This window comes from Belonocnema kinseyi, chromosome 5, assembly GCF_010883055.1.
Source record: "Belonocnema kinseyi isolate 2016_QV_RU_SX_M_011 chromosome 5, B_treatae_v1, whole genome shotgun sequence".
NCBI classification, from domain to species: Eukaryota; Metazoa; Arthropoda; class Insecta; order Hymenoptera; family Cynipidae; genus Belonocnema; species Belonocnema kinseyi.
In genome coordinates this window covers 134,597,613-134,610,974 of record NC_046661.1, presented here as the reverse complement: position 1 = coordinate 134,610,974, position 13,362 = coordinate 134,597,613, and the positions used below count along the sequence as shown (strand labels likewise).

Sequence of the window (13,362 nt, the reverse complement as noted above, 5' to 3'; positions counted from 1 at the left end):
TGTTCAAACATGACCCGCGTAGCAGGTATTGAGTATTTTTTCGCAACAAAATTATGTAATGTAGTTTAAGATATGTTTTTTTATGCAATCGGGTTTAGAGTAATTAGTTTCAGTTACGTTAGTTAAAAAAATACTTGCAAAAAAACGACACAAAGTGAGCTTTTTTACTTAAAAATTCATAAATCACCTAATTTTTAATAGTTTTATCTAAAAATATAGGGCCATACTCTTGAGATACTACACTTTAGAAAAAAAAGACTTCATTATTAATGTCTCTAAAACAGGTATTTAGTTTGCAAAATGAAAACTCGATCTTATGGTCAAATAAAACACCATATTTTTCCATGTTCAAATAAATTCATTTTTTCTGAATTCACAAAAATAGTTAATAAAAAATACGAAAGTAACATAAAAAACAGTTTTTAAAGTTGTAATTACTCTTTCGAACCTACAAAGTCGCTGCAAAGGCCTACGCTGTGCTCATGGCACATCGGGCGATTGTACGTGATTACTTGTGCACGAAGCAAGCGTCGCCATAAATTGTAGGATATCTATAGGAGCAAGAGACTATGAAATAATAAAAAAAAATTATTTCAATTTATATCATAAACTTACGTTAGAAATTGAATAAAAATCACTAATATCAATGGCACAAATTTTGGTTAAAAATCACTTTTTTGTTCACTTACACAACAAGTATTAAAAACCCGACAGTTTTACAAGGTCTACTTTGAGCGTGTACCTAACGTATGCTGACATTTGCCGCTCTATATTAACCCAATTTATCTTTAGTTAGTGATGTCACCCAGTGGGCACACAAGTCCTAAACTTGTCCTACATACGTCTTTCGGCGGACGTCTTAAGGACGTCCTGAGGACCTTTTAAAGACATGCAAAGATCCTAGGGATGTCTTAAAGACCTTAAATCATATGACATAGAGGTGCATTCTCAGGACATCTTTAGGACGCCCCGGTGCCCACTGGGCAATTACTGGTTAAAGTCGACACGTGGTCCAATTCCTCGAATTTGGAACGGTTAATTCGAGCTTAACAATTGTTCGGGTGTTTTTTACCCACAGTGCCAGTTAAGGGTAAATATAGAAGCGAGTGGCCGTCAGTTGGTTGGGTCAATTTCAAAGTCGTAATTATACTTAAATTTTGTTTCTCTCGGGATAAAATCTAAACCTTGTAAGCTTTGTTTGACTCAACGTTTCCAACCCGTTGTTGAAAAAATATCGCGTGTAGAAAAATGATTTATAATTATTTATGGAATTTTAGGAATGCCAAGTTCTCGGATATTTTGGCTGTGACCTTTACCACAATTTTTCATGAGCATACATATTCTTAAACTCTCCTATTTATTTGCAAATATAATCAACTCTCGTGTTAAGCACAGTATGGGGCATGACTTCAGCAGATCTCAGGGAAATCCAAATGTAAGTATACAGGGCTGAGAGTTTGGCCCTCGAGAGGTTTGCCACGTTTGACGGAGCAGTGCCTACCGCGCTTCCCGCATTACCAAATTCTAAGTCCTTAAGTTCTAGGAATAGCGTAAAGTGAGGGTTCTTATCTCGGGAGTTGAGTGTACTGACTAAAGCGAAGATAAATTTTGGCAGCAGTATTTCAAAACAGTTTTTTCTATTATTAGACGAAGTATGTTCACTAATTCCCAACTACAGTCGACCAATTTTAATTCCAGTTTAACTGATTCAAATTTCGTCTTAGTTTTAATTACTTTAAATTTGAAACTGATTATATGATCAATATTTTCCAATGAGGGTGAACTTCAAAAGGCGTTTTTTTGCAGTTTCTGAAGAATATTGGATTCCACTACCGTGGATATACTACCTACAAAACCTAATAATACAAAAGAGGGAGACTTGCTTGATCAAGATGGAAAGATTTTATCCAAACGAATGCTGCGTCTGTAAATCCGCCAACAACATAAAAAGATGCGCCCGTTGTCAGATGATATCCTATTGTGGAAAGGATCATCAAAATGAGCATTGGAAATACCACAAGGACATATGCAATGTGATATCCACCATGATGAATGAACAAAAAGTCTCTCATCTTTTCGAAAAATTACGTGGTTCTGATTCTTCAACCTGGATTCAAAGAAGAAAGAAAATAGCTGAGAAAGTTCAAGCAAAATTGGGTAGATCCTTTCGCTCAGAGGAGGTTGGAATGTTTAAATTTCCACGAGCCTGTTTCGTTTGCCACGACACCAGACCAGACAAACTGAAAAAATGCCCTGGCTGTTCATCAGCGAATTTTTGCAGCAAGCATCCCACGAGCCTAATCCACGATAGAATCTGTTCAATAATAAAAAATCGTTTAGATTTGATAACGCAAAAGGAGCAGTGGGATCCAAGGACATTAAAATCAGCTATAGAGGCAATTGGAGCCGGGACGATATTCTCAGAATCAGGAGACTTACCCACATCCATGAGGGAATTTATGGATTTGTATATTAAGCCTAAAATCCCAATTTCAGAAAACTTGAAAATCTTTCTATCGCCTATCTTCACCTATTCACTAACGCTCTTCAGCGTTTTACAAAAGCTGAGTGTCCGGTCTTCTGAAATAGTTCTTCACGTCGACGTTGGCGGCCCCTTTACTACTGCGATAATGAATGGAAATTGCTGGGAAGTCCTGTTACATTTTCTCCCCGACACAAAAATCCTGAAAATTGTTCATATCGAGGGGTCGATAACCCATAAATCTGAGGTTTTTCTTTGTAAGAAATGTCGATCCGGAAAGAAAAGATTGTTTGTAGAGGCAAATTCGATTCCCTACGAAAGATATTTAACGCAGAGGGATTATCAGAAACCAAATGTAATTGCATATTTGAATGCCTCACTCCCAGAAAAAGATAGTTCTACGTGGAAGATTTGCGAAATGACATTCGTGAGAATGAGCAAAGTCAATTGCCCAATGGTTTTCACAGCTCTTAAGGAACGAGGGGCTTTTCTAATCAGAGAAATTTTAACAGCTTCCACCACTAATTTTTTGATTTTATATCACGGATACAACAACTTTGCCCCTCTAAATTATATCGAGGAACTTGAGGATGGAAGTATTTCTCAGTTTTCTCAATTTATGATTATCTTCAGACATCAAGAGATTAAAGAGGCTCAGTTTGCGTCAAATAATCCCTCTGAAACTAAAGTCAGCCGTCCTCGCTCATTTTATTATGCAACTGTGTGTCAGGTGTGTCGTTCTCCTAATCCGAAAGTAACATGTAACCGTTGCCGGATGATTTTTTACTGCGGAAATAAACATCGCGATGAGCATCAAATCCATCACCGGGATCTTTGCAAGGTGATTTTGAGCATGTTGAGTGAAATGGGGGCTCCCAATCTTTTCGATAAATTGAAAACTGCTGATCCAGATTTGTGGCTACGAGCGAGAGTTGATCTGATGCGAAAAGCGAAATTGAAAATTGGCAGACAGCTTGAAGAATATGAGGAGCAGATGTTTCTTTTCCCGAAAACCTGTATGGTTTGTCATGAGAGCGACTTGAGCGTACTCAGGAATTGCGAATGTGGGGTAAGAGTGAACAATTATTTAGAAAATTTTGGTTTTTAAATTAGCATAAGAATCATCAGAATTTCGTTTATTTATTTTAGAAATAGAACCTAAATCTTGCATATTAGTTTCTGATTTCATCTGATACCTGAGTCTATTGAGACTCTTTTAAAAAACTTCTAGTTTTATTTCGTTTTCATCACAAAAAGAATCAATATAAAAGTAGACTTTTTAATTATAAATAATGTGCTTTTAGAGTGAAGTGCGTATTTATTCATATTTTCCATTTGTGGTGTCATATTTTGCATGAACTGTAAGACGGAAGATCAATATGAATAACAAACAAACACACCTGTTGTAACATATTGAAATATAAATTACAAAAATCTAAGAAAATAGATAATAGATAATAGAACACGAAAATTAAAATCTTTTAAGAGGTTTGTAAACGTCAGGAAATAAATTATTCTCATATCTGAGAATAACAGTATTTTTTACTTTGTGGATAACAAAACTTTCAATAATTTTTCTACGAGCTCTCTTGATAAAATCTAAAAATTATCTGAATTAAAATTATTGTCAATGTCAATATAGTGTTTAGTAGGAGCAGTATGAGCAACTGAATCAGGATGGGAGATAGAATACCTTTGTTCACGACGACGGGCTTCTATAGATTTACCAGCCTCACCTACATAAGTAAAGGGACAGACACTGTAATTGTATTTATGAACAACTCCGGAAATTTTCTTTTTTGGAAGTGGGTCTTTAAGATTGTTAAAAAATTTTGAGAAGCTATTAATTGGTTTGTAAATAATCTTGATTTTTCGTTTCTTTAGAACTTGTTTGATTTTTTCCGACAAAGCTTTTATGTAAAGGCAAACTGTGAAATAAATATAAGATATATTTATTTTATTCGATTTAGAAGCAAATTTAGTGTTATATAATCGGAAAGCTTTTTTCTTTCAACAGTTTATTATATAGATGGGGAAACCATTATCATTTCAAGTATTTCTGATTAAGTTAATGTTTTTGATTCTAAATTCTGAACCTGAAATTCTAAAAATTCTGTTAAAAAGGCCTGTGACCAAACCAATTTTTTGGCGAATAGGATCAAAAGAGTGAAAATTGAAGTAACGACCAGACCAAGTTTTCTTTTGATGCCAATCAATTTTTACAAAACCATCACATCTAATAACAAGAGTGTCTAAAGAACTAATTTTTAAATTTTCTTCAACTTCTATAGTAAATTTAATATTGAGATTGTAAGAATTGAATTTTTCAAGGAGTATATGGATGTTATCTTCAGGAACAGCTGTGATTATATCGTCTACGTTTTTCTGTTTGTGGAATTTGCATGTAAAGAAAATACTCGTAAAACATGACCTAATTACTTGAAATGATATTTAATACATGACATAATTTTTTTTTTAAAGTTTAAAAATAATTATCTTGAATAATTGTGAATGATTGTCTCAAAATAATTATCGTGCCTCTTCTTTTTTATCTTCATTTCCATGACTTGCTTCGATAATTAAGGGGGGCGACCCATGTAAATCCCCAGAAGTAACAGTATATTTTGGGATTTTTTTGGGGATGAAGAATATAACGAATCTTTAAAAAATTGGTGTGGTTTATTGAGGCACTTTTGAACTACAAAATAGATTTTTTTAGCCATTAATATTCATGTTATTATTATTATTACACCATTAAGCAATTTCCTTTTCGGATAGGCGTGATTCACTCGGTGGGGAAGGGAGTAATGTGAGGAAGGAATATAGAATTTTCAGATTGATCAAGAATTCTCGTGATATTTATTTAAATAAGACGTTTGTTCCGCAACACTGCTCCGACCCAGGTCACTGATCAATCTCTCTAGCAATCACTCCCAAGTGAAGATCTACAAAAAGTCTTTATGTGAGGTTCCCCATTTGGGTCCATTAGTATCCAATGTGTTTTATTGCAGGCGTTATTTACTATACTGACACTCTTTTTATTAACTTATTGCATCCATATTTTTCTGTCCTGACATAATTCTCTAGCTTCTTTTATGTCCATGCAATTTTTCAAGCAGACTCGCATGTTTCTGTGGATTCTGTTGTCTCTTCTAATTGGGGTCCCATTCACACATTCGAACCATTCTTTCCGCGGTCTACCTCTGGTCACACTGCCATTTCCTTTACCTAGATACAGTTGTTTCGTTAGTCGTTCATTTGGCATTCTCTCAACATGCCCAAACCATCTTAACCGATTTCTTTTCCATGTGTCTACTACCGTCTCTTCTGCACCACATTCTTTTAGAATTATCTCGTTACTTACTTTGTCTTACTTACTTTGTGTTACTAACTTTACTCTTATCTTTTTCTTGACACGCCCATGTCTTGCTACCGTATAGTACAGTCTGTACAAATATAGAGTTATTTATTGCGATTTTAGCTTCATTTGATATATTTTAATTCTGATAAGAGGCCCTGCTCTACTAATAACCTTTCTTACCTTCGTTGAGGCTCATGCTCTTCATGCTTGCATTCAGTTTACTCAACATTCTTTGCAAGTCTTCGATTAACTCTGCCTTAACAACCTTATCATCTGCAAATGATAACCTACGTACCCTTACTGTTTTGAGATCCACGCCCTCTTCGTCGGAAAGAGCCATTCTTAAACACTTTTCCATAAATAATATAAATAACCATGAAGATATAACACATCCTTGTCTAACACCCTGAATAATATCGAAATAGACGCTCAGATTTCCATTTACCCTTACACTCGCTTTGCTACCCGTATATATTGTTTTTATAGCTTGTAGGAGCTATCCATTGACTCCATACTCTTTCAGGACTTCCCAAAGTTTACTTCTATCTCAAACTTTTTTGTATAATTTGCCTTAAGCTAAATATTTGACCTGTTCATTATCTTCCTGGCAGAAACTGCAGAAACCCACTTTGGAAATTCCAAATTTTTGCTACTGTTATTTTCATTACCCTATGAACGAGTATTTTTGAGTATATTTTACTTGCAGTACTTAATAAGCTAATCCCTCTGTAATTACTGCAGTCGCTTTTATCTCCATTTCATTTGTATATTGGTAAGATAATCGCTTTTTTCTAGTCGTATGTGACGTCTCCCATCTCAAAACATAAATTTATCAATTCGCACAGTCTTGGTGATATGTACTCAAAAACGTGTTTAAGATTTTCAGTGTTAATACAGTCTACCCCGGCAGCCTTACCGTTTTTCAAGTTCTTAATTATATCCCTAACCTCAGTGTCCTATAGCTTTAATTCCGAATTTTCCCCCAGAATGTCTCTAAAAGCCTCCAGTATCCCGTCTGAATCATAAAGCATTTCCCTTTACTATTTCTTATTTCGACAAATTCTGTACTTTTTTTCCCTTTATTTCTTTATAAAGCAGTTTCTTGCTTCCTTTAAAGTCGTTTTGTATTTTATTCTCTTCTTCTGCTCTAATTTTGTCTTTACTTTCCTTAATTAATCGTTTGAGTATCTTCTTTTCGTGTCTGTAATCATTTATACGTCTATTTCTTTCCTCATTGCTAAGACCTGCGATGTTCAAAGTTCTCCTGTACGTTTCTTTCTTTGCTATTTGGACATCCTGAATTTCATCATTCCACCACACATCAGAAGACATTCTTCCTACAACCGCGGTACCACACACTTCGATGGCAGATCTAACAATGATATCCCAAAACTTTGTCTAAGCTTTCGATTATCTTCTTTTGGAAATCTATTCGCACTTTCGGTTTCTGTAGGTTCTTCATTTTGATTCGCGTTTGTTTTGTTTTTTTGATTCTTTTTTTTCTCCATCCCCGACTTACGTTAATTTTGGAGATCCGAAGGTAATGATCAGTATTTCTTTCAGAACCTCTCATGACCCTTGTATCTTTCACCGGCTCTCTTAGTATTTCATCCGCAACAACAGAGTCAATTATACTTTGGCTATTTCCTTTGGACCAGGTGTACATGTGGATCATTTTATGCCTTAACCAAGTATTTGTAATAAATAGACCCCTTTCTAAGCATAGACCAACTAATTTATCTCCGTTATAGTTTGTTCTTGGATCCCCAAAATTACCTAATACTTTTTCTGTATGCTGATTTTGGATGCTTACCCATCGCTTCATATTTCCTAGCAGAATTATTCTTTCACCACGATCCCAAATATTTATTGTGTCATTTAAAGTGTCCCAGAAGGCGTCTTTTATTTCTCTGGGTTCACTATCAACTGGCTCGTAGCATGCTATGATAAATAATCTTCTGATTCCTATTGTCATTCTAGCCCACAGCAGTCGGGGAAATACGAAATCATGATGTCTGAGATGCTGCTTCGCTCTTTCATTCAAAATCAGACCTATTGCTTGCCTACCGATATTTCAAATATTTATTATTAATATTAATATTTATTTATTTCAAATATATATATTCATTTGTGTTTAGTTCTTGTTCTGTATAACGAAACCCAATTTTAAAAAGAACAAATATTAAAAAATTAGAATTTTCTATTGGGGTTTTTCCCATTCTCATGGCACACGACCGGTATCTCTATTATAAGGGCGGATGTCTAATATGTTCAGCCGGGAGATGCGAAATTTCTAGCACTCTAGTTTTTCACAAATTCGTCTGACAAAAAAAACAATAAAGTTTCTTGAATTTTATATTTATAGTTCCTTTGTGTAAAATTGTTTAAAATATGATTGTTTAAACAATTATTTTTTCAGTTTACAGTGCTTCATAAAAAATATAATCATTTCAACTATATGTATATGCAAGGAGAATTCAATCCGTGAAATACCTGAAGTCGGTGTAGTACTTATATGACTAAATTTTTTCAGGTAAACCTCTGCAAAATTCACAAAGGAGATCCGAAACACCAGAAGCTCTGCAGCGTTCTGACACTAGCTTTCAAACTAATTACTAGCGAAACAAAACCGGCTTTACACGGACTGTTCTTAATGCCAGTAGATAGCGAACGTGTAAATCTGCCACCTTCAATGCAAGCCTTTATAGATTCGCATATAAACTTTCAGATAAACACATCGAATCAAAAAGTCAAGTATCAGAACATGGCCACGTCCAACTTTTTAACAGGACCCTTGACTCTGCTTTATGCTCTTGAAAGATTAAATTATCAAATTAGCTCTTCCATGGTGATTCATATAATTGGAGCCGGTATTCAGGATCTCGCGGCTGAGGGTTCCTGGAAAATTTTCTTATACTGGTTGACACGTCTGATCAACTTAAAAATCGTTTTCATAGGAACGGATATTTCGAATTGCCTTGAAACTCAACTCGATACTTCTGAGTCATTTCCAATCACAGTTAAAAATTTAAAAGTGCAGTGTCACGGTCTACGATATTATGAATATTTTAAGAGTGAATCCTTCATGAAACCGAATATCATTCTGGGTTGCAATCTCGATATTCACGAAAGCGAATTAGGAATTTCTGAGTGCACATGGAAAGATACAATTTTGACTTTAAAAAAAGTCGGCGTACCTTTTGTTTTAACGGCAGGGACCAAAGAACGCGCTGAAAAGGATCACAAAAGGTTTTGCAAACTTTTGGGAATGTCTGTGCCTTACAAGTTTTGCGAAGTAAACCCCTATGCCGCATTAAGTCCTGAGAGGGATTTTGAAACTGAAGGAGTACGATATTCTAACAAACACATAATTATTTATGATGGAAAGTACAAAAAAGCGGTAAAATTGGAGAAAGTAGAAGGGGATTCTTCGATTGTGGAAAATTATTCTAAATTGGAAGAGCTTTCAGACTGTCAAATAAACAGGATTAAGGCAAAAAGGAAACTGGAAGGAAATCATCAAATGTGGAGACGTTATTCATTGTGAGATGACATGTTATTGAAGATTGCATGTTTTATATTACTTTTTTATTAAAAGCTTTGCTAAAGTATTTCCAAAATATTTTTTTGATGTATTTTCAGTACAATATAATGAAGAATTATATGCAACTTTTCGTCTTTTATTTATCATCTGAAACTAAACATGAATATTTTTTTAGTTTAATCACTAGCAATTTTGACATATACCCTAAAGTCAATAATTCAAAATAATTAAATGCGCATTTATAATGAATAAGATGACTCGAAAGGAATTAAAAATATTAAGTTTCATTAGAAAAATTCAAGCAATTAACAAAAACTCCATTTCTTTAAGTATAATTAACGCGAATTCAGGAAAATTCAATAATATTATACAGTTCAAAGAATCATAAAAAATAAGGGGCAGTAAAAACGTTTAAAAGATTCAAGAGAATTCAGAATTCACAAATTCAGCAAATACAAGCGGAAATATGATTTCGCCTTTATTCGATCTCTTATTACTTTTCAGAACTTAAATTCATATGCAGTTTTATAATAATATAAAAACAAGAATTGGTTTTTTTGCGATAAAATATTGTTAATATTGTGAGAAACTTGAAATATTTTGCGACCCTGAAGTTTCCTATATCTAGAAATTTCAAACTTTTGCAATTTATTATAAACAAATTAATAGTCCATTCCAAAATATTCAAGGTACATCATTGCTTAACATTTTGTCAGTGTTATAAAAAAATATATTATTATGCACTAACTATGAATATTTGATCAAAATCCATTTATAAACACCTCTAAGGAGCATACTTTATTTATTTTTATTGTTTTTTTTTAAACATATTTGATCCAATAAAAAATGTTTTTGAAAATTTTGTGAACTTTCGAAATAATTTACAAACATAGGTTTCTATAGCATACGAGTCAAAGCAAAAGTGCAATTAATATATTCGTTTATGATAATTACAGAACTTTAACAAATTTTCAGATTGTTAGAAAAAGTTTTTTAAAAAGGCGCGCCTAGATTTTTCGGAGACTCGTCCAAAAGTGTCTTCGGAATTACGATCAGACCCTTATTTGTTCATTATTAATGAAACTAATTGAAATCCATAAGATATGAAAAAATTCAGGGACCTAATATTTTGAACCTTTATGTTTGAAAATGTCAAAGATTTCACCCTTTAAATAAATTTTTCAATATTCACGCCTTAATTCATAAAGTTCTTATTTTCATGTGCTCGTATATAGGAGGAGTGTTCAAAAAGTAAGCTTCCCTGCTCCGGGAAAAAAGCAAAACACAATTTGTAGGTTAAAGTAACATATGTATTTATTGTTCTACTTATAAACTATTTTTCTACATAGTCCCCTTAAACTTAAATACATTTTTTTATCTGTTCTCAAGCTTTGATAAACCTTGTTTATAAAAATCCGTGCCCTGTTTTTCAAAGAACAAACTTTACGGTAACCAAGATGATCTGTTATGATTTGTAGTTAAAAAACGAATAACAGCACGCCACTCACGAGTGGACACGTTTTCTCACAGGTATCTCCATGGTTTCCGAGCCGGTACTGATGAATACAATTTTTTCGGCAGCTAAGACCGATTCCGCTCTTATCGGTATATCCTAAATTAAAACTATGTTCGGTCCCAGCTCGCTAGATTGCGCTGGGGCAAAACGGCAGACTAGGGAAACTTACTTTTTGAACACCCCTCGTAATAAGGCTAGAATATCTGAATGTTCAAACAGATTTTGACAATGTATGATTTCTCATTCTGACCGTTTCATACTAAAGGCCAATGTAGGGCAACATGTTTAGATGTTGGAATTTGGAGTTCCCAAACTATTAAATAAGCACAGTTTGTTCCTTTTTAAATAATTTTTTATATTTTTGTATAGTGATCAATTTAACTTTATTTTTCATGTTTGAAAATTGGCAGGCACTTCTAAGATTAAAAAATGCAGGAGGCGGGGTAAACAGAAAGAAAATTGCGGGGAGGGGGTATGCATCAGGAAATATTTTTGTGGATTAGTGAGAGCCCAGCTGCGCTCGACAGCTAACTTCGCAATGGCTCTAATCTGCTTTCTACTTATAAAAATATAATCTTCTTAAAATTTTAGGTTTTAGGAATACCGGATCAACAACAAAAAAATAATGAAAAAACCTACTGTCGATTTCTCTACAAGAAAGCAAATCACCGAAGATATTAGACTATTGATATATCAATGAACATATCGATATTAATATCCGATTATGGATACCGAGTGTTTACATTTTTTCAATATTTTGTGATGTTTTGTGATATCAGGTTCGTGTATTTAATGTTTTTTCACTTGGCCGACTGTACCAGAAAGTTTTTAAAATATTTAAAAATTGATATAACTAAAATAATGATATTTGAATCATAACACTTGTTAACATCAAGTTATAGACCAAAAGTAAAACACCCCAAGTGCGGAATTTTGATAAACTGTAACCGGGAAAAACCGAGATATGACAGTGATTTTTTTTATCTTTCTTTAAACGAGCTTTACAAATGACTGTTACTTAATTTTCTATTAAAAAATATTTGTAAATAATTAAACCGCTGCACCCTAGAACGGGGTATAGAATATTTTTGGAAGAGAGGGGGCCCTCGAAAGTCACTCAAAGCCAAGTTTTTTTTTTTAATTAATCAAATATGTCGAAAGGCAATTTTGCTAATTGTTTTGGAGGTTACAATGACTGTTATTGTCATTGACAGTAATGTATGAGCAGGTTGTGGTTTGAAAGTAAATACTTGTTTAAAAACGATACTTACCTCATCACTCTTATTCTGAATCATTGTTAAACAATTGTCGTCGTTTTTTGTTATTTATTTTTAGACCTTTCAGTGAAAGCTTTATTTTAAATATGTCTTGATTAGCCTGCCGGCGCCGACAACGGAACAATCTGGTCAGTGATGAATTTGTCTATAATTAATCTTTTTTTATTCATTCACTATTTTCTGAAAAATAACCTCCAAAACAATAAGCAACCTGTCAAATTGTATGCATACACTCATAACCTAAACTTCTGTGATCTTCAACGCTTGTCATCATAAAGAAAAATTATTTTCCGAATATTTTCAGAAAAAAATGTACAGTACTTCTCCTAAAATTATTAATGTTCATAGTGTTTCAACATAAATACATATTTATTTCTCCACTTCTACAGGATTCACAGATGCCACTCAAACTTTTACTTCACTTCTATTTCGTTAATGAACCCATTATTCTTCAACTACTTTTAAGTCAGAAATTTCACAATGAACAATTAAATTTGGCTTATTTAATGCCATGCTTTTGTGGTTTTAAACTTCACGCGCCAATAAATAGGTTTCGAAATGTCACGCCGCCAATTGGACACTGCCCGAGTAAAAATGCTTCGACTTGAGTTCGACTTGATTATGTCTTGAGTTCGTCTCCAAGAGACGAATCTGTGGGTCTGAATGAGTATAACCCTTAAAAATGTTCTTCAAAAATATAAAAATTGTAACTTTCTAGAAGGATCTCCTAAGCCGTTAGAAATACGTAAAAACTAACAACATTTTTGATATCATCGTCAGAAAAGTATAATACAAATGAAAATCCGTAATTGAGTTTATTGAATATACATATAATTAAAAATTTGTCATAAGGACAACCGCAGGATTTCGCCGGGAGCGGGTGCTAATCTGAAAAATTGCACCCGCTTCCAGCGAAATCGCGGTAAAATTTCAGCCATAACCACGTCTCACAACCGTGAGATAGGTGGTTACAGTATGTAAAGGAATCAATACGACGATTCAGCAAAAGCCTCGTGGACCCTAAGAACACGGAGCGACCCAAGGACAACCGCCTTCTGAATTTTTCCTGCAAGTGTTCTTGCATATTGTTGACACGCAGGGATGCTTTTTAGGCTATTAGCAAGTGAAAGCATGGCACCTCCAAGAGCGCCGATGATAAGGACGATCAGTTTAACAGAATAT

General features: G+C 33.9%; 1 protein-coding gene across 1 annotated transcript in view; it reads left to right on the top strand.

Annotated features, from left to right (window-relative positions):
• LOC117173902 overlaps positions 1-13,362 on the top strand; it is a 63,973-nt gene that overhangs the window by 26,466 nt on the left and 24,145 nt on the right. Inside the window, exons 2-3 of the mRNA XM_033362547.1 lie at positions 1,807-3,551; positions 8,377-9,376. Of these exons, the coding sequence (XP_033218438.1) occupies positions 1,893-3,551; positions 8,377-9,376 (2,659 nt within the window). The 5' untranslated portion in view covers positions 1,807-1,892. The remainder of the gene's footprint in view (positions 1-1,806; positions 3,552-8,376; positions 9,377-13,362) is intronic.